The sequence below is a fragment of the Odontesthes bonariensis genome, chromosome 9 (assembly GCF_027942865.1).
Source record: "Odontesthes bonariensis isolate fOdoBon6 chromosome 9, fOdoBon6.hap1, whole genome shotgun sequence".
In the NCBI taxonomy this organism is placed as follows: domain Eukaryota; kingdom Metazoa; phylum Chordata; class Actinopteri; order Atheriniformes; family Atherinopsidae; genus Odontesthes; species Odontesthes bonariensis.
Window position 1 is genome coordinate 39,857,318 of NC_134514.1, and position 21,296 is coordinate 39,878,613.

General features: G+C 41.2%; 1 protein-coding gene across 5 annotated transcripts in view; it reads right to left on the reverse strand.

Moving 5' to 3' along the window:
• Positions 1 to 21,296, reverse strand: part of LOC142388681 (protocadherin Fat 3-like) — a 248,293-nt gene that overhangs the window by 28,043 nt on the left and 198,954 nt on the right. For 4 of the 5 annotated variants that reach the window (XM_075474223.1, XM_075474224.1, XM_075474221.1 and 1 more), the window contains 5 exons: positions 17,900 to 18,034; positions 16,467 to 16,621; positions 7,029 to 7,274; positions 5,388 to 5,634; positions 3,797 to 3,950 (listed from right to left, as the gene is read on the reverse strand). In XM_075474223.1, the coding sequence (XP_075330338.1) occupies positions 3,797 to 3,950; positions 5,388 to 5,634; positions 7,029 to 7,274; positions 16,467 to 16,621; positions 17,900 to 18,034 (937 nt within the window). The remainder of the gene's footprint in view (positions 1 to 3,796; positions 3,951 to 5,387; positions 5,635 to 7,028; positions 7,275 to 16,466; positions 16,622 to 17,899; positions 18,035 to 21,296) is intronic. The other variant, XM_075474225.1, reaches the window with a different exon arrangement.

Here is a 21,296-nt window from a genome sequence, read left to right on the forward strand (position 1 = left end):
AAACAGAGTAAAACTTGTCCTCACCGGTCTCTGTTGTTCTGAATCAGTTGTCCATTCTGTCTTTTAGCCTAAACTCCTCACGTCACGCCCACGTCCGACCCGCGTCGATTGTGTTCACATCAAACTCGGCTCGGCAAAAAGACTAGGGTCCGACGCGGGTCGAAAGGCGAGTCGAGTTGACGCGGCAGCCCGGGTCGGCAGTGTGAACACAACAGCGGACACGCTAAATTCGCGAATTAAACGCGGGTTATTCGGCAGTGTGAAAGGGGCTCATGACTTCAAAGCGTGAGTAGAAGTCGTTCAGGTCGTTGGCCAGTTTCAGATCGGCTGAGGAATGAAGTGCTCTGGGCTTGTAATTGGTGATCTCTTTCAGCCCCCTCCATACAGTGGCAGAGTCGTTAGCAGAGAACCACTGCTCCAGACGTGCATTGTACCTGGACCTAGCCTTCGACATCTCCCTGCTAAATCCATACTTCGCACCTCTGTAGCCGTCTCCGTCTCCCTCTCTGAAAGCAACCTCCTTCTGTCGACGGAGCTGTCTGAGTTTTGGTGTGAACCAGGGTTTATCATTATTGAAGAAGACTCTGGAGCGTGATGGGATGATGCTGTCTTCACAGAAGTGTATATATGACGTCACGGTGTCCGTGTATTCGTCTAAGCTGTCTGTAGAGGCCTTGAACATATCCCAGTCAGTGGTGTCCAAACACGTGCGTAGCTCCTCCACAGCTTCACTGGTCCACTTTTTAGAAGTCCTCACTACAGGCTTTGAGAGCTTGAGTCTCTGCCTGTACGCGGGGATCAGGTGGACCATGACGTGGTCTGAGAGTCCCAAAGCCACGTGGGGCACAGCACGATAAGCACCCCTCACTGTAGTGTAACAGTGATACTGTTTGTATTTTGGTAGTTCATGACTGAGATTCCCTTTGTTAAAATCTCCGAGGATTATAACTAGGGAGTCCGGAAAAGACCGCTCCACGCACATAATCTGGTCCGCAAGAGCACGCTCAGCCTCGTGCACGTCCGCGCTTGCCGGGATGTAAACAGCGGCCAGAATGAATGAGGAGAACTCACGTGGAGAGTAGAACGGTTTGCAGTTAATGAAGAGATATTCCAGAGAAGGAGAGCAATGCTGGGAGATCACTGTTACATCGGAGCACCAGGCGTTGTTGATGTAGAAGCAGACTCCTCCACCTTTTGTTTTTCCTCCGGAGAGTTCCTGCTGTCTGTCAGCGCGGAGGAGCTGGAATCCCTCGAGATTCCAGCTGTGGAGTGTTTTTTTAGAGGAGCCAGCACTGCAGTGTGGAGATTTGTGGGAGAACCAAATTGTTAGGATTAACTATGATCTGTGGTTGCTCATTGGACTCATTTTGTGTAGAACCACTGTGATGGAGAGGTGAAAATCAACACTTGCCTTTTTTTTCAGCTGGTAGTTTGAGCAAATTTTGATGGTAGACAAGTGGGATAAACAGATAGACTCCCTCTCACATGTAGCGCTGGGATTTAACTGCAGCTGTAGCACAGGAGGTAGGCAATATTCCTTCAGCCTCAAGATTCCTGGTTCAATTCTCAACTTCTGATGTCATCCCACATTGCCTTCACTTGTATGCCATTTTGGATAAAAGCATCTGCAAAATTGAGCTGAATTCTCAAAAAGACAAATCTAATAGAGCTAAAACCTGAAAGCAATGATTTTCAAATCTAATAAACCAATGCTTTTTTTTAAACATCAAATGCTCTTAGAGAGGCAGATTCTCTCTGAAGTAACGGTGGGCAGAGGTTCAGCCAGCTGCAAAATCCCTGCTTCTACAGATTGCTGAGCAAGTTAAGCATATTATATGCTAGATTTGAAGTATTACATCTTCTAAAGTAAATTATATAAAAAACTTTGAGACATCTTTCTCACACACAGTTTTTGTTTGAAATTCCCAAATAATGAATAGCTTTGAAAAAAGAATTTTAAGTCTGATGAGACTTAAAAAACCACAGGCCTCTGTACTGTCAACCCAAACAACTGACAGCTGGAGGGGTGTCAGTCCACCTCCTTGTCACGGCTGAGGTGCCCTTGAGCAAGGCACCGTACCCCTCATGCTCCCCGGGCGCTGAATGGCTGCCAACCGCTCCAGGTTGGCATCTGTCTCTGAGTGTGTGACCCTGTGCATGTGCATGTGCGTATGCATGTGCGTGTGCATGTGCATGTGCATGTGCATGTCAGCAGGTGCCAACCTGGATGGCTTAAAGCTGCCGTGGGCAGGTTTTCAAAATTCCGAGTCTAAAGTCGGAAAATTCGAACTGATACAACTTTCAGGTCCCTCCCCCAACCTCTAACAAGCTCCGGATCGCCCCCCAAACCCCTCCCCCTCTGTGGACGAGGTTGTGCACGTGAGTTCACACCAGTGTGAGCGCACACAAGCTGGGGCAGACTCACGCTCAGCATGGAAGACGTGGTTGGGGACTGTTCTGCTCAGATAATAGATAAATAATAAACCTAACCTGATTGGTTAAAAACAGCCGGGAGCCCTCGATTTTTGCAAGCATGATTACAGGCTTCAGAGGGAGCTACAGATTTCGGGATTTTTCCTAAACAGCCTATTTAATATTCAAGCTAATATGACTAAAAAAAAGTTGCCAACGGCACCTTTAAAAGCCGAGGACAAATTTCGTGTGTATGCATGACAATAAATCTGATCTGATCTTAATCTTAATCTTAGTTGGTATAGCCATGTGAAGCATATATGTAAATAATAACAAAATATTGCGCTCATATGATGCATACCAGTACTGTTTCCTGTTTATGCTGCCAAATGGGATAAACACAACAGTATGTAACTTCATTTTACACGAGATAATGGAGTTATCAGTAATGAATGTTACTTTTAAGAGTCACGCCTCATTTCATATCAGGAACAACACAAGGTGAGTGCATTACCATTTCATGGATAATTCTGAACTAATCAATACCTAATAATTAACATACATTCAGTCTCCTTACCTGTTCTTAAGTAACTAACCACTGCCACTTCATTTTAGATTAATAGGGACGTACTTAACTAACATGTCATTCCTAATCCTTCCTTCCTTGTTCTTTCATAAGTACATGTATCTTATGTGCAGTATTTCAAAGTGAATCCAGTGTAACACAGATGAATGACATGACGCCAGTCCGTCAGTCCATCTGTCTTCACTTTTACAACACCTTCCTTACCTTACCTTATACACCTTGTAAATTAATCTTCCAAAATCAGAAAACTGTGTTGGCACCTGCTTTGGTGTCCTAACAATATGTGACATGTATTTTCTCGTGTCTCGTGTTACCTTTTTTTTTAACAAAAATTTTTGGGGGCTTTTTTATGCCTTTAATGATTGGAGACAGTTGGAGAGAGACAGGAAGCAGAGAGATGGGGAAGATATGCAGCAAAGGGCCGCTCGGGCGGGATTTGAACCGCGGCCCGCTGCAGCGAGGACTATAGCCTCTGTACATGGGGCGGCCGCTCAACCCACTACGCCACCGACCGCCCCGTGCTTCCTTTTTCCCACGTCACAGTTCTTCCCTGCTTCTCTAAACTAAGAGTTCTCATCGAAGCTACCACTACTGATAGGAAATGATTTAAGTACTGCACACAGCAAAAAGATTCACAGTTCTAACCTTTGCAGATCTGTCCTGTGTTGAATTTCCATGTCATTTCTGTCTCCACATGGGTTTCTCTGGATATTCTATCTTTCTTTCATGATCCAAAACATGCATTTAGGTTGACTTGCAACTCTAAATTGACTTGAATAGATGAATTGTGGAACTTACATCAGGCCTTTGAAACCTCTCCTGCAGCTGCAGAGGAATGCGTTGCCGATATGCTTACACACACCACTGTTCTGACAAGGGTTGGGAACACACACCGTTATCTCCGTTTCACAAGTCTGGCCAGTGTACTGGGGATTACAACTGCAAGTGAACCCTGACAGAAAGATGGACAAGGAGATGGATTTCATTCAGCATGCAGAGCAGAAAATATAGTTCAATCAGAAAACTCACATGTTAATGGTTATAAAGCTTTATTTAAGGATATGATTTTAGTTTGGGGCCTGCCTCATCACTCCTTTTGCACGGGGCTGGAGCCTATCCCAGCAGCCATTTGGCGAGAGGCAGGGTAAGTAAAACTATGTATTTGTTAATTATCATATTTGTGATTAATCCTTTATAGGAACCAGTAAGCATGGAGCTCATGTGCACAGATAAAGTTTTTTTTTTTTCAGAAGACATTTTTAGCAGATTTCTAAATGTTTTGCTCACTGATGATAAACAGTAAATAGACTGTAGTCATATAGCAATTTTCAGGCCTAATTGACAACTACAAGCCACATTCATCCATTCACACACACACACACACATAAAGCACATCTTGATCTATACAATGTAAAAGGCTACAGTGTTTTTATCACATACATTCACACACCGTAAGTAGAAAGTGTTATGTTCAGTGTCTTGTACAAGAACACTTCGACATGTCGACATGTGGTCCAGGGAAGCTGGGCGTCTAACCACCACATCTAACCTCTTCCTCCTGAGCTACAGTCGATAATTATTAATTTGTTAACTTTGTTTAACCACTGAAGTTGACTACTGAATCTGCACAATCAACTTAAGCCTGAGAAAGACTAGATTTAAGCCAAAGTATTATCAATATTGGGTATAATTCATCACACAGATATTGTACGTTGAAGTGCCATAACATTTGTTGTGATTAAATGAATGTACTTCGTATATTGCAGATTTTCTGTAATCTGTGAGCCTATCCCAGCGGTCATTGGGTGAGAGGCGGGTTCACCCTGGATAGGCTGCCAGTCCATCACAGGGACACACCAGACAAACGCTCACACTCACTCCTAGAGACACCAGTTAACCTAACATGTTTTTGGACAGTGGGAGGAAGCTGGAGTACCCAGAGAGAACCCACGCACACACGGGGAGAACATGCAAACTCTACACAGAAAGAACCAGCCGGGACTCGAACCTGGAACCTTCTTGCTGTGAGGCGGCGGTGCTAACCACCACACCCCGTGCAGCCCATATACTGTAATATTAAGTTAAATATATAAACATTGCAGCTAAACTTTATTATTATTTCTCTTTTGTTTAGGTTGTTGGGTCTTCATATTAGTGCTGAGATTCATTAAATGCTGCACATGAACCAAATGACAACTGATCGAAACAAGGTTTCAGCTCTCCACTCAAATATTCTTTAGATAAAAAAGAGTGAACAGAATAGTCAGTTCTGTTTTGATTGATTTATACCCAATTATAATATATATATTCTGATTACATAAATAAATATTTTTTGCGACCAACACAATCAATTTGTTGTGATGTTTGTGATGTATTTGCTGCTACTCACCACCATTAGACAAACTGGTGCAGGTGGCACCATTGCGGCATGGCTGATGCAGGCAAGGATCAGGGTAGAGGATGCAGCCAAGCTTCAGCTCTGTCAGTTCCACAACCTCTGCATACTGGGACTGTTTAGTCTCCAGAGGAAGCTCTTTGTTATTAAGCGTGATTGAGTCCATACATCCTTGGAATCCTTCAAGCACCCACGGGTCCTTCTTGGAGTCCATGAGGCTGTGCGAGCTCGGGGACTGCACCTAACAAATTTATGCATGGTGAGAAGAACTGCCTTAAACAGACATACATTTCCTTAGTTTATGACAAATATGTGCATAGAAAATGATGTATCTGTAATAGTATAATGTAAATTGTGGTGATGAGACTCTAGCATTTCTATACAAGAACTATTTCACATTTTTTGCAATTTGAAATATGTTGATTCAAATACTTTAGCTCCTGATAAGTAAGTTTCCTCCACAGCCAAAATGATCTCTGTTTAGTAGATTTATTTATCTAAATCACCGTACTGACATTAATAAAGAAGAATTTTTATTTTATAATTTTCAGTATAAAACTTTTTAATACTCTGCATTTTTTCTTTAGTGTTGAAATACTGTCCAGTGCCTCTCCTCTAGTAATCACATAAAATAACCCGCAGTATTTTAGTGAAACACTTAGTAAATACTTGCTAATTTTAAGTGCAAAGAACTAAATAATAAATGCCAGTACAAATGCTAATGTTTATCTTGAATGATAAGGACAATCAAGCAAGATTTCAAATTGTAGTGTTAACTATATATACTGATGAGAATCAATTTGCTGTACCAAAACACAGCAGACGTCCATGTATACAAAAATAGACAAAAGCCCTCTCTCTCCACTCACTTTGCAATTGGTGAGAATAGGGTTTTGTTGTTTACGAATGTTATTATGGAAAAATCATTAGGATGAAGATCCCTTTCCAAAATGAGTCCTTAATTTTTCAGTTAAGTTGAGCTCTCTTTTGCATTAAGAGTAAAAATGCAAGTACTATACTCAGACACTGAAGCTGCTTTTACACACATTTTGTAGTACTGAAATGTTCTGGAGATATTATGCCGCAGGGCATGTGAAAACAGAAATGTCATTCGCTCTGGACCTCTGGTATAGATTTAAACAGCTGGCAGTAGGTTGTCAACTCTTAACTGGCAAGGAAACCTATCAAGTGACATCACCTCCAGTACCAGACCCAAGGATTCATGCCTAGATTTCTGGGTCATGTTTCAGTTCAGTAAGTGATGACTTGGTGAAGGAATTTTTGGGACAATACAGGGATTTTATAGACTCAGGACCTTACCCAAAAATGACTGTAAAATGCTCTAAAGATACATATTTAGGCAAATGAAATCTAAAATTGGACTGTAACAAGAACACGTTTTTATTCACAGGCTAAAACTAATTCAACTTAAGGTCCCAAGCTTATATTGGCAGTGTGTGTAGCACATCATTTTATGGACTTATTTAGCATTTAGAAGTGTTTTCTTCTTTCAGCCATAGCTATTTCTACTTGCAGATGTATTATTAATAGGTGAATAGGTGCTAAGAATCCTAGATATGGCCTATAGTGTTATATTCAGAAGGCTCATCTGGTAGCAAGTACTCAGGAACTGACCAGTGCTCCGAAGTAGATAGTTCTGTCTTGAAAAATTGTTTGAATTAATGATGGTACATAGCGTTGCTCAACGTAGCTTTCATCCAGTGCCAGGCTGCTGAAATTGTGATTCAGCTCCAGTGCCACAGTGTGCCAGCTTCCATCATTGATTGGACGAGCAGAGAAGCCAAGCCTGTCAGGATTTTCAGCACCTCCACCTGCAGTAAGACCACAGGCCAGCTGGAAACAAAGCTTCCCCTCCTCTAACTGCACACACACACACACACACACACACACACACACACTCTGTAATTTTGCAAGTTATATTTAGTCATGCTTTACACAAAAGGAAAATCATTCACTTACTTTGTGTATTCTGTAAAACTTTGTCTGAAATTGTCTGAAAAACACAATTTATTTTTCAGACAATATTGATTGCAAGATAAGAGTTTTCTTTTTTTATAGCTGTCTTCCTTTCTTTCTTGCTTTCCATCTTTCTTTCATTCTTTATTTAGCATTAATAGATGCACTCAGCATATGCAGAGTGTTACTGATCTGGTTAAATTTGCATACATTTTTAACCATTTTAAATATTACTAAGTCAGTAATGATCAGTTCAAACAGAAACATTGATTGCTTGATAAAAAGTATATGCTGATTTAGAATTAGATTCCAGACAATGTTTAAAAAAAATGCCACAAGTGTACTGCGTATTTTCACTTAAAGGGGATAGATAATCAAAATCGTCTTTTTCATGTTTTTGGTGTTAGTTCTGAGTCTCCCCGCTGTGGGGAGTACACACAAAGTGCCAGCAAGTGTCAGAACCTCTGTTTCAAGTTCTCCCCTTTTTTGAATATCCCCCAGAAAAAGTGCCAATCCGTTTTTGTGACAAAGTGACGTCACTTTTTCAGCAACCACCCCCCCACACCCAAATCCACAGCCACCCCGTTTCAGACACGCCCCTTCGGCGAGAAACAGGAACAGGTGAGCCTTCCAAGGCTGTGAAAGCGGACTACGATCCCGGAAAGCAATGTTCGCGATCAATGGCTTTTATTTATTTTTAACAGCATCCCCTGTACATACAACCACCGACTTTTCCTTTGCGCTGCGCATTTCACGGAGTACAGTTTCACAAAGCTTGCACGATTCCGAGCAGGCTTCAGTCGGAATTTAATGCTCAGTGCAGGGTCAGTTCCGACAGGGACAGACAGACTGCAGCGAGCTGTGCGCTCCGCTGAGAAGCTGATCGGCTGCTGCCTCCCATCTATCCATGACCTGCACGTCTCCAGGACTATGGGGCGAGCAGGTCGGATCACAGCTGACCCTTCTCTATTTGCACCGCTCCCCTCGGGCAGGAGGCTTCGGTCCATTCGGACCAGAACCTCCCGTTACAAAAACAGTTTTTCCCCCTTGCAGTTGGACTTATGAACACTTCATAATCACCTCATAACCTGCCCCAGTCACTTTACCATCATTAAAATTGCACTAATGAAGCTGCACTGTTGTTGCTCTGTATATTGGATACTGTGTATTGTTGTACACACCTTGTACATTTTATATTCATATATTTTTGTTCTTTATTTTCTATTATTATATCCTATGTTACATGTTTGCACCTTATGCCGCAGCAAATTCCTAGTTAGTGAACACTGTTCACTAACAATGGCAATAAAACGAATTCTGATTCTGAACAAAATCAACCCCAGCAATCAGTACAGCCTGTAAGTATCACATTTTATTTTGTTTTAAATGTGTGTTGTGCCATATTCCTGTTGTAAGAATTGCACGTTAGCTCTGGCTTGTTCTAAAGGGAATGAGCTTTCTTTCCAGTCAGTGTATTACTCTATAGCTCTGTTTTCAGTGAGAGCAAGGGCAGCCAATCAAGCAACGGCAACCGAATAGCACCAACACCTACCTGCATTTCATAATGAGGTTGCCAGATAAGCTCTGAAACGACGCCAATAAGGGAAAAAGACGGATTCTAAACCTAGCATAGTAACAGCTGTTTCAGAGAGCCTTTTAGGGAGGTTCTGAGCCATTACAGACCCAACCAATTTTTTTTGGGCTACATATCACATCACAGAACAAGGATTAATGCCCCATTCAACCTTTCTCTATCACCTTTAATGTCACATTTTAGTGTAATTTATAGATATTTTTTTGCCATTCCTGTCATTTTGATTGACTGTTTTTTCCCACCTACCTTTAGTGTCCCCCCCATAAATCTGATTAAGACAATCTTGAAAGCAGTGGCCCAAACTATTTTTATGTAATTGACCAATCTCCATTGACAGAATGCACCATATTTTATGTTTAATATTATAAAGTGTTAAATCCACCTCCACAAAAAAAAACTTTTTAATCCTGTCAACATGTCATGGTATTTTTCATGTGTTTCAATATAAATCCCAAGCAAAATTAGCCGTCAAGACTATGGCAGAGGATTTCTGCTATGAATCTGCAAGGAACACCCTTGGTTTCAGAAATGCAAGGTTAGACAGCCTAAAAGTTATACGCTAGGCTAGGCAAGGCAAGGCAAAGCAAGGCAAAGCAAGGCAAGGCAATTTTATTTGTAGAGCATCTTGAATTTGAAGGCAAAAACACAAAAGGTTGTGATGGGGGAAACAATATGCCAGAAAACTAAATTAACTTAAAGAAAATAGCTGGAGGAAAATGTTGCAACTCATTATGTTTATTGGCAACAGATCAGTAACTTGAAGATTTGACCTGAGCATGACTGGGTATATAAAAAAATAACACCTTAGATAATAAAAATCTCCCAAAAGTAACTACAAATAGTGGAGCAATGTCAAAATAATTATCCTCAATTTAATTTGTGAAGGTTATGTATTTAATTACCTATATTAAAGTATATTATTTTTCCCATTCTGACAATTTCATATAGTACACAATATAAAGAAATTCTTGAGAAATTTTTGATTGCAAGGAACAAGGCCAAAATCAAAATTTGATACCCATAATCTTCAGCATTAAAATTAGGCATAATTATGCCGCAGCCTTTTCACGCAAACTAAACTTAGCATCGTAAACTGTTCACAACGCGTTAACAATAAAAGATTAACATAGCAAACTGAGTAAACACAAACGCATCTTCCTGACAGATTAAAGCTATATCATGAAGAAGAAGCCATATGTGAATAATAACAAAATGTTTCTATCAGAGAGAAGATTGATGGAGTCCTTCCCACTATTATCAGTGATGTATTATCAAGTACAGCAGCTTTAGAAGTATCTTTAGAACCTGATTTATATTTAGACGGCTTCTACCCAGTTGATCTCTCTGAACTAACAACAGCAATAGTCTCTTCTAAACCATCAACTTGTGTTTTAGACCCAATCCCAACCAGACTGTTCAAGGAGGTTTTCCCATTAATTGACACTTCCATATTGGATTTGATCAATCTGTCTTTGTTGACAGAATATGTACTTCAGACTTTTAAGGTTGCTGTAATTAAACCTTTACTTAAAAAACCTACTCTTGATTCAGAAGTGTTGGCTCATTATAGACCTATATCCAATCTCCCTTTTATGTCTAAAGTTCTTGAAAAACTAGTTGCAGCTCAGCTTTGTGATCATTTGTGATCAGTGTGTGTCTTAACTTTTGGAGGAACAGTGAACTCTTGATTCATCCAGAATATTGTACTTTGACTGCTAAGTAGGCTTGCTGTTGTTTCACTGTGTGATAATAGCCCCCACTTGAAACTAGTTTCAGTCAAGAAAAACCAATTGCCTGTTAATCTGTGGGAGGGGCCTGCACTCCTGCAGACAATCAGCAATTAGTGAAGCAGTACAAAGGCTACGGCTACACGAAAACGAAACGAGGTTTTTTTTGAAAACGGGTACGAAAATTCTTGCGACCACACGGAAACGCGCTGCTGTCCAGACGAAAACGGATGAAAACGATGAAACGATGCAGTACACACGCCACTGTGTCACGCCACGCTGTGAGACAATAGAGAAGTGTTAAAATTGGCTCCCAGCGTCAACGTGTGACTGACGCAAAAACGTTTTAGCTGTAACAATGGAAACGAAACGAGGCCGTTTTCAAACTTTCCCACTCTGGAACCCGTTTTCAAAAACTATCGTTTTGGGGTAGTGGGAACGCCGGCTCCGTGTGGCCGCGACAGCGAAACGATAAGAAAAAGTATCGTTTACAGTGAAAAACGTTTTCGTGTAGCCGCAGCCAAAGTAACTCCTGTTCTTGGAAGCGTCAGTCTTCAAACAAAGGCTGTAGAACAAAGGCACCCGACTTCTTCAAGGACAATCTTCTTCTGGACGGCTCCTGTAAGTGTAAAGTGCCATCTTTCGACTAACCATGTGCTTCATTCCCGTTCTTTCATCTCGGTCTCGGCGACCACACAGATGCAGGGTCGAAGCCAGAGGCCGGGACCCCGCTAAACTTAGGTGCCATTTAGGCTGCGGCTACACGAAAACGTTTTTCACTGTAAACGATACTTTTTCTTATCGTTTCGCTGTCGCGGCCACACGGAGCCGGCGTTCCCACTACCCCAAAACGATAGTTTTTGAGAACGGGTTCCAGAGTGGGAAAGTTTGAAAACGAGGTCGTTTCGTTTCCATTATTACAGCGAAAACGTTTTTGCGTCAGTCAAACGTTGACGCTGTGAGACTTCTCTATTGTCTCACAGCGTGGCGTGACACAGTGGCGTGTGTACTGCATCGTTTCATCGTTTTCATCCGTTTTCGTCTGGACCTGAGTCTTTACAGCAGTGATGCCGCGTGGTTGCAAGAATTTTCGTACCCGTTTTAAAAAAAAAACTCGTTTCGTTTCCGTGTAGCCGTAGCCTTATACTAATCTGTTTCCATATCGTTTCTATGCACTGTCTATTTACATTAAAATACTGGAATACGACTTCATAGGTGGAAGAATTCAAAGACGCCGGACCCCACGTAAGCATTCGCATAAGATGCTGATTTTAGCAGTCGTAAACGGTGAGAAACGAGGATCCGCAGTGCTGAGCTCTAGCTACTGCGGACGTACTCCCCACTGATTCGCTTGGCTGACTCGTTGGTCATGTGACTTGAGTGCTGGGAAACTAAAAACAAACAGGCGTGCTTCACTTCAGTTACACACTTCCTTTCTATTCGTGTCATCGAGAAGAATATGGAAATCATGGACAACCACGATCAGCATGGGAGCCTGCTCCATGTCCTGCTGCTGGTAGTACGCTGTGCACAACAATACGTGGCAAGGAGGCGCCAGATTCAACAAGCTTTTATGATGAGAACCCAGCCACTGCAGCAACGCAAGCCGTACATGGAGCGCCGCTTTTGGGTTAGACCGGGCAGAAGCAGCGCATGGTGGGACAATTTCGTGGACCAAGTTGTTGTCGCCGAAGAATAAATAATAAAGCAAGGGCGATCATGTGATGTGATGGCTGATTAGTCATGTGACTAGCGAATCAGCCGATCCCCGTTTGTGTGTAAATGTAAATAGTTTGCAAGACGCCGACACGAAGAAATGGTGAAATGAATTAATGTAAACAGAGCCTTATACATCCTTCTCTCTCCACTCATGCTGAGCAAGTGGTGGCAGGGGGGCTGTGGAACTGCTAGTCTGCTGTAGAGAGACCTAGCCATCACCATGGATGACTCCATGGTGACGTCAACTCGGACTGCGAGGAATCTGGGTGTGACCCTTGACGACCAACTGTCGTTCTCTGCAAACATGGCATCAGTGACCCGTTCCTGCCGATTCCTCCTCTACAACATCCGGAGGATTCGCTCCTTCCTCACCAAGGCAGCGCAGGTGCTCATCCAGGCTCTGGTCATCTCCCGCCTGGACTCCTGCAACTCGTTCCTTGCTGGCGCCCCGGCTTCTGCCATCAGACCTTTGGAGCTGCTTCAGAAAGCTGCTGCTCGTCTGGTGTTCAACCTCCCCAAGTTCTCCCACACCACTCCCCTTCTCCGCTCTCTACACTGGCTCCCTGTAGCTGCAGCATCCAGTTTAAGACTCTGGTGCTGGCCTACAGGGCAGTGGAAGGAACAGCTCCTTTATACCTCCAGGCTATGGTCAAGCCCCACACCCCCGCCCGACCACTTCGCTCTGCGGCCTCCAGGCGGCCGGCTGCCCCCTCACTCAGTGGTCCCTACGCACCATCCACACGGTCAGGGCTTTTCTCTGTTCTGGCCCCCCGATGGTGGAACGATCTCCCGACTGATGTCAGGATCTTTGGCCGCAGGCTGAAAACCCACCTCTTCAGGAAACACTACCCTGATACGCCCTCTTAGGACATCACCTGTTTCGTCCTAGTTCCTTACGCACTTATTTGTTTCCTAAATTTTTCATATATTTATTTTTCCCATTTATCTGGGTACCTAACTTATTGCACTTACTCTAGCACCAGTTATACTCTTAATGTAATGTAATGTAATGTATTTACACAGAAATAATGTGTTTGAAGAGTTTCAGTCAGGATTCAGAGTGCATCATAGCACAGAAACAGCACTGCTGAAAGTTACCAATGATCTCCTCTTAGCCTCTGATAGCGGACTTGTGTCTGTGCTTGTCCTGTTGGATCTCAGTGCTGCATTTGATACGGTCAATCATAGTATCTTATAACAGAGACTTGAACATGTTATTGGGATTAAAGGAACTGCATTAGGCTGGTTTAAGTCATATTTATCTGATAGATTTCAGTTTGTTCTTGTAAATGAAGAATCTTCCTCACACACCAGAGTAAGTCATGGAGTTCCTCAGGGTTCTGTGCTTGGACCGATTCTTTTCACTTTATACATGCTTCCATTAGGTAACATTATTAGACAGCATGGCATAACTTTCCATTGCTATGCTGATGATACCCAGTTGTACTTATCTATAAAACCAGATGAACCCAATAGGTTGGTCAGACTACAAGCATGTCTTAAAGACATAAAGACCTGGATGACTCAGAACTGTCTGCTTCTAAATTCAGCCAAAACTGAAGTCGTTATCTTTGGACCTGAGCGTTTCAGGGAGAAATTGTCTAGCTATATAGTTACTCTAGATGGTATTTCCTTGGCTTCTAGTTCTACAGTGAGGAACCTTGGAGTTATTTTTGACCAGAATTTATCATTTGACTCGCATATAAAGCAGGTTTCTAGGACTGCCTTCTTTCATCTTCGTAATATTGTTAAAATCAGGAACATCTTGTCTCAGAGTGATGCAGAAAAACTGCTCCATGCATTTGTTACTTCAGGATTGGACTAGTGTAATTCTTTATTATTGGGCTGTCCCACATATTCTCTGAAAAGCCTTCAGTTGATCCAAAATGCTGCAGCCAGAGTTCTGATGAGAACTAACAGGAGAGATCATATTTCTCCAGTTTTAGCTTCTCTTCATTGGCTCCCTGTTAAATTCAGAATAGAATTTAAGATTCTTCTCCTCACATATAAAGCTCTTAATGACCGAGCTCCATCATATCTTAAAGATCTCATTGTAAGATATTTTCCTAACAGAGCACTTCGTTCCCAAACTGCAGGTTTACTTGAGGTTCCCAGAGTTTCTAAAAGTAGAATGGGAGGCAGAGCCTTCAGTTATCAGGCTCCTCTCTTGTGGAATAAGCTGCCAGTAAATGTCCGGGAAGCAGACACCCTTTCCACTTTTAAGACCAGGCTTAAAACTTTCCTTTCTGATAAAGCTTATAGTTAGGGATGGCTCAGGTAATCCTGAAACATCCCATAGTTAAGCTGCTATAGGCCCAGACTGCTGGGGGGCCTCATCTGTCACACCTTTCCTCACTTTACTCTCTTTATGTATATGTGACATTATTGTGGTCATTAACTCGTGTTTCCCTGTTCCAACAGATATCCTTTGAATGGTGTTACAGTGCCCCCCCCCCCCTTTCTGTCTTCTCAAACCCCAGCTGGTGGAGGCGGATGGCCACCCTTCCTGAGTCTGGTTCTGCCAGAGGTTTCTTCCTGTTCAAAGGGAGTCGTTTCTCTCCACAGTCGCCTCAGGCACGCTAAGGACGGGAGATTGGACTGAAGACAAGTTTCAGTGAAATCTGTTGGTTTCCTTAGCTAGGAAATTGTTTTTGAATTGGCTCTATATGAATTAATTGGATTATTTTATAAATAATTATAATTACAATTAATTGAATTCCAATTGGCTTGAATTGGACTTTATTATCTAAGTGCCTTGAGATGATATTTGTTGTATTTGGCGCTATATAAATTAAAATTAATTGAATTGAATTGAATTGAATTGAATTAAATTGAATTGGCCAGCTATTTTGATTGGTTGACTGTGTAGTATACGCCTACAGATTGCAATAAATTATTGTAGGCTAAATTTAATTTCAATAAAACTAGACTCAACTTGAGCCTTTCAACAAATGGAAACATGTTTAGATGAATATAGTTTAACACACATGTGAAAATGAGGTACTCTTTCAACGGGGATCCATCAATTCCAAAACTAAAAAAACTAGGGCTGGGCAACGATTAAAATTTTTAATCTAATTAATCACATGATTTCCCTGATTAATCACGATTAAATCGCATTTGTACGCAAAATCCAAAAATTAATGAATGAAAGTGCCATAACATTTGTTGTGCAAACACACTTTTAACATCAGCATCTTTCTGTAGTTTTTATGTAGAAGCCTCGCTCCACTGTCTGTTTCCTTGAATGACTTGCTGCTATCAGTTGTGTGTTTTGCCTTTAAGTGATATTTTAGACTGGAACTACTACGCTGAGAAGACAATTCAACTTGGCAGTGTTTACAGATGACTTTGGTTCTGTCGACTCCGCCGTCTGGAAAAACTTTAACATGAAAATGGCCGAGTAAAAGTTCCGTACCCTTCTCCATGTTTGGTGGATCTGCCGTTTACTTTCTTTTCCTGTTCCACAGCAGACAGCAGCAGACTTTTACAAAATAAAAGCCTGTGAGCAACAGACTTTTACAATAATAAAATAAATAATAAAACAGGGGTGGTCTGTGGCGTAGTGGGTTGAGCAGGCGCCCCATGTACAGAGGCTACAGTCCTCGCTGCAGCTGGCCCCAGTTTGAGTCCCGCATCGGACGGCCCTTTGCTGCATGTTGTTCCCCCTCTCTCTGCCCCCTGGTTCCTGTCTCTCTGAACTTTCCTATCCATTAAAGGCACAAAGTCCCCCCCCCATTTCTTTTAAATGAAAAAAATTATAATAATTTAAATAAATAAATAAAACCTGCGTTAATGCGCGATAAAATATTTATCGGCGTTGAATAATTAACGCGATAATAACGAGTTAACTCGCCCAGCCTTAAAAAAAACTAAAGCAGGTTTTTTAACTGCCCTTTTGGCCCATTGCCTATTGTTTTTTATCCTCTATGAAAAGTAGGAGGGGGGTGGGTGTTGAGTGTAATTAGGAATACCCTCCAGTCCATTCTCCTGATTCAAAGTCAATGCAATTTCTTCAAAAGTGGTGGCAGCACATATCTATGAATGTGTATGTACCTTGAGAATGATGCAGTGCTCAGTAAGTATGTACATGATGATTCCATGGCTCTGCAGTGTCCTGATCCTCAAGGTAAGTTTCAGCTCCGTCTGCAGCTGGTCAGAAAGTCTGTACTTGACATAACTGTTCCCTGTGAAACTCAGAGACAAATGGCCTGCACCCAGAACAATGCTCAATGTTACTTTATATCTTATCCTTTATACACATATGCATATGCACTTCTAATGGTTAAAAGTTGTTGCACATTTTATCTTCATACCTTTCTTTTTTATTTGGATATAAGTCAGGATATGAAAACAAGTTCAAATAAAGCACACACATGCATATATATGAATATAGATATTAATATATTTATATGACCAAAACAGAAGAATAAAAAAAAAGCTAAAACAAAGTTTTTACACACAAATAATGATATTATGGACAGATAACAATAATAGCGATAATAAATGTCTAACAACAACTACTACTACCACTACTTCTAATTCTTCTTCTACTACTAGTACTACTACTACTAATAATAATAATTAATAATAACAATAATGACAATTTATGTAATGTATGAAAGTCTGACATATCAAGTTATCATGGTATGGCAGTATTGCAAATGTAGCTCTAAAATGTGATTTGAACAAGTCTGGATAAATTTTTTTTTTCAATCAAAATCAGTCTATGCCATTTTCAAATGATATATAGAAATTTGGATTTTTTATTACACATGTATGTATGTGTGTATTTATGTAAAAACAAATCAGAAAATGATGATTAACATAATAAATAACCAAATTAATGTTCTTGAAAAAGGAAAAATGTGGGTATTCACCTCCTGCAACCATCATACACAGCTGGCTGACAGGTCGCACCAATCGGAGAGGGTCTTCGTCTTTAATGTGTAATAAAAATACTCATACAATATGACTGAAAATCTTATTGGTCTTGAATCCATGACTTTTTTAAAAGCACGGTATACCTTGAAACATTAAACTGTCCCATGCCTAATTAAAGTCTACCCAAGCCATTGGCATGGTAGTGGATATGACAAAAGGCCCCAATGACTTGGGCCCCATCAGAGTGAGATCAGCTTCAACAACAGTACAGTTTCAGTGATTAGGTTAACTGTTTTGCTTTGTTTTATTGTCAATTGTTTAAACTGGAATTGATGCACCTGTGTGTCAACCAAAGAAAGCAGAAGAGGTCGAATTGGCCAGTTGAGATTAGAGATACTGAAGTATTTTGACTTCCATAATTAATAGTTATGATCAATGAAATGTTAAAACTGGTAATGCTCATGATTTAGAATCATGAATATGTAAAGTATGTGAATTAAAATCAGGTTTTAGCGAGAAAAAAAGACATTACATTACATTCTCACAATAGTGATAGCAATAATGAATATTATGATGATGATCTTTTTCTTTTATGACCCACATACCTGCACACTCTTGCCTTTTGCTGGGTGGACACTGGCATGCATAGCGTCCTCTAGTGGCTTCGACTGAAATACACTGCATGTCCACTGGACATAGCTGGTCTTCACAGTCTTCTAACAGGACAGCACAGCTGGCATCTGGATGCACATCCACAGGAACAGAATGAAAGTAATCTTATCATGACGAGACAGACTCACAAGTACAGCTAAAAAAATTGAATTTCGTGAAAAAGTTCAATATTTTTGTCACTCATTTCAGAAAGTGAAACTCATGTTTTATATAGATTCATTACCCAGATTGAAATATTTCAAGCCTTTATTTCTTGTAATTTTGATGATTATGGCTTACAGATAATGAAAACCCAAAATTCTTTCTTTTTTTTAAATTTGAATATTATATTAAAAAAAAAGAATATTTTAAACAGAAATGTCAGGCTTCTGAAAAGGATGTTCATTTCTATGCACTCAGTACTTGGTTGGGCCTCCTTTTGCATGAATTACTGCATCAATGCGGCGTGTGATGGAAGCCCAGGTTGCTTTGATAGCAGCAAATGCATTCCAGGGGCCAGAGCAGGCGACATAGAATCCTATTTAAAACTGCTGGCTAAGGATAAACGTAAATATGGTAAAATAGTTATTCACGTCGGCGTTAATGACACCCGGTTACGCCAATCGGAGGTCACTAAAATTAATGTTGCATCGGTGTGTAATTTTGCCAAAACAATGTGGGACTCCGTAGTTTTCTCTGGACCCCTGCCAAATCTGACCAGTGATGACATGTTTAGCCGCATGTCGTCCTACAATCGCTGGTTGTCCAGATGGTGTCCAGCAAACAACGTGGGCTACAGAGATAATTGGCAATCTTTCTGGAGAAAACCTGGTCTGATGAGGAGAGACGGCATCCATCCCACTTTGGAAGGAGCAGCTCTCATTTCTAGAAATATGGACCAATTTATTTGCCACCCTAAAACATGACAACCCAGGGTTCAGACCAGGATGCAGAGTTGTAGTCTTACACACTTCTCTGCAGCTTCCCACCTGCTGCTACCCACCCAATCGATTAACACAAAAGGAGCAAATCCTCTTGTGCAAAAAGAAATTAATAAAACAAAAACTTTAACTGAACAAAAACATCAAACTATTAAATGTGGTTTTCTGAATATCAGATCTCTCCTTTCCAAGTCTCTGTTAGTGAATGAGTTGATTTGTGATCATCATATTGTTATATTTTGTCTTACAGAAACCTGGCTGCAGCAGGAGGATCATGTTAGCATCATGTTAGCATCATGTTAGCATCATGTTAGCATTAATGAAGCAACTCCCTCTGACTGTTTAAATATTCACGTTCCTGGAACCACAGGCAGAGGAGGAGGAGTGGCAGCTATTTTCAGATCAGGGTTAGTCATCAGTCCCAGACCCAAGATTAGTTTGAGCTCTTTTGAATCTCTGATTCTCAGTTTTTCCCACGCAAAGTGGAAATCCCAGAAACCTCTTGTGTTTGTTGTTGTGTATCGTCCACCTGGCCCTTATTCTGAGTTTCTGTCTGAATTCTCAGAGTTTTTATCCCAGTTAGTGCTGAGTACAGATAAAGTCATTGTAGTGGGTGACTTTAATATTCATGTAGATGTTGAAAATGACAGCCTGAATATGAACTTTAATTCTATATTAGACTCTATTGGATTTTCTCAGAGTGTTCACAGAGCGACTCACTGCCTTAATCACACCCTTGATCTTGTGCTGACTTATGGCATTGAGAGTGAACAGTTAACAGTGTTCCCTCATAACCCTGTCTTATCTGACCATTTTCTGATAACCTTTGAGTTTACATTACTTGACTTTACAGTTTCTGAGAAGAAATGTACATATAGAAGGTGTCTATCAGAGGATGCTGTAACCAGATTTAAAGAATTAATTCCATCATCCTTTTCTTCACTGCCATGTGCAGATATGACAGAGGACGACTACCTAAACTTTACTCCAGCAGCACTTGACTCTCTTGTTGACAGCACTATAGTTTCAATGCGTACAGCACTGGACAATGTTGCCCCTCTGAAAAGGAAGGTAATCAGTCAGAAGAGGTTGGCTCCTTGGTATAATTCACAGCTGCGTGCTTTAAAGCAGACTGCAAGAAAGCTGGAGAGACAGTGGCGTTCCTCTAATTTAGAAGAGTCTCAATTATTCTGGAAAGATAGTTTAACAATGTATAAGAAAGCCCTTCGTAAAGCTAGAACTGCTTATTATTCATCATTGATAGAAGAGAATAAGAACAATCCCAGGTTTCTCTTCAGCGCTGTAGCCAGTCTGACTAAGGCTACGTGCCCACGACAACGCTCTGAAGCATAAACGCAGATGTCCGTTTTTTTCCTCCACAATTTATCTGCGTTCTCACGAGCGTCTTGGGGTGGATATCTGTCTACCCATGGGAACAGGGAAAATGTATAAAACTCGCAGTTTGCCAATGTAGTATGCACGCCCCGGACGTAGGTGGCAGTAGCAACAATACCTTTGGTATTGTTATATGAGTTATATATTAATAAATATGAGAAATGCCTGTTTTGTGGCTACTTCCTCCGCGTCAGTTGGAAGAAAATGGCAAAGCGCGGCGGCAACAACAGTACGCCTTCAAACTTTGTTTGGACAGATGATGAGGTCCAGTTGCTCCTGAACACGACACTGAACTACAAAGCCAGGAAGGCAGTGGATAATGTGGATTGGGAGAGTGTCCAAAATAAATATAGTGAGATATGTGAGTCGTTAATGGAGAACTACCCACTTAACGTGTGCAAAAAACGCACTTCTGCGTTTTGAACTGTTCCTACGGCGACGAGAGGTTGGATCGTTTTCAAGATCTCCACTCTGGAGGGCGTTTGCGTTTTCTCCGTTTTGAACTCCTAAAAACGCCGTCGCCGTGTGCAAGATAGGCACATCTGTCGAAATGTTCTGCGTTTATCTGTCGTTACCGTTGTCGTGGGCACGTAGCCTAAGAGTCCGAGCTCTGCTGAGCCAGTTATTCCTTTAACTCTCAGCAGTGATGATTTCATGAGCTTCTTTATCAATAAAATTGTTTCTATTAGAGAGAAGATTGATGGAGTCCTTCCCACTATTATCAGTGATGTATCATCAAGTACAGCAGCTTTAGAAGTATCTTTAGAACCTGATTTATATTCAGACGGCTTCTGTCCAGTTGATCTCTCTGAACTAACAACAGCAATAGTCTCTTCTAAACCATCAACTTGTGTTTTAGACCCAATCCCAACCAGACTGTTCAAGGAGGTTTTCCCATTAATTGACACTTCCATATTGGATTTGATCAATCTGTCTTTGTTGACAGGATATGTACCTCAGACTTTTAAGGTTGCTGTAATTAAACCTTTACTTAAAAAACCTACTCTTGATTCAG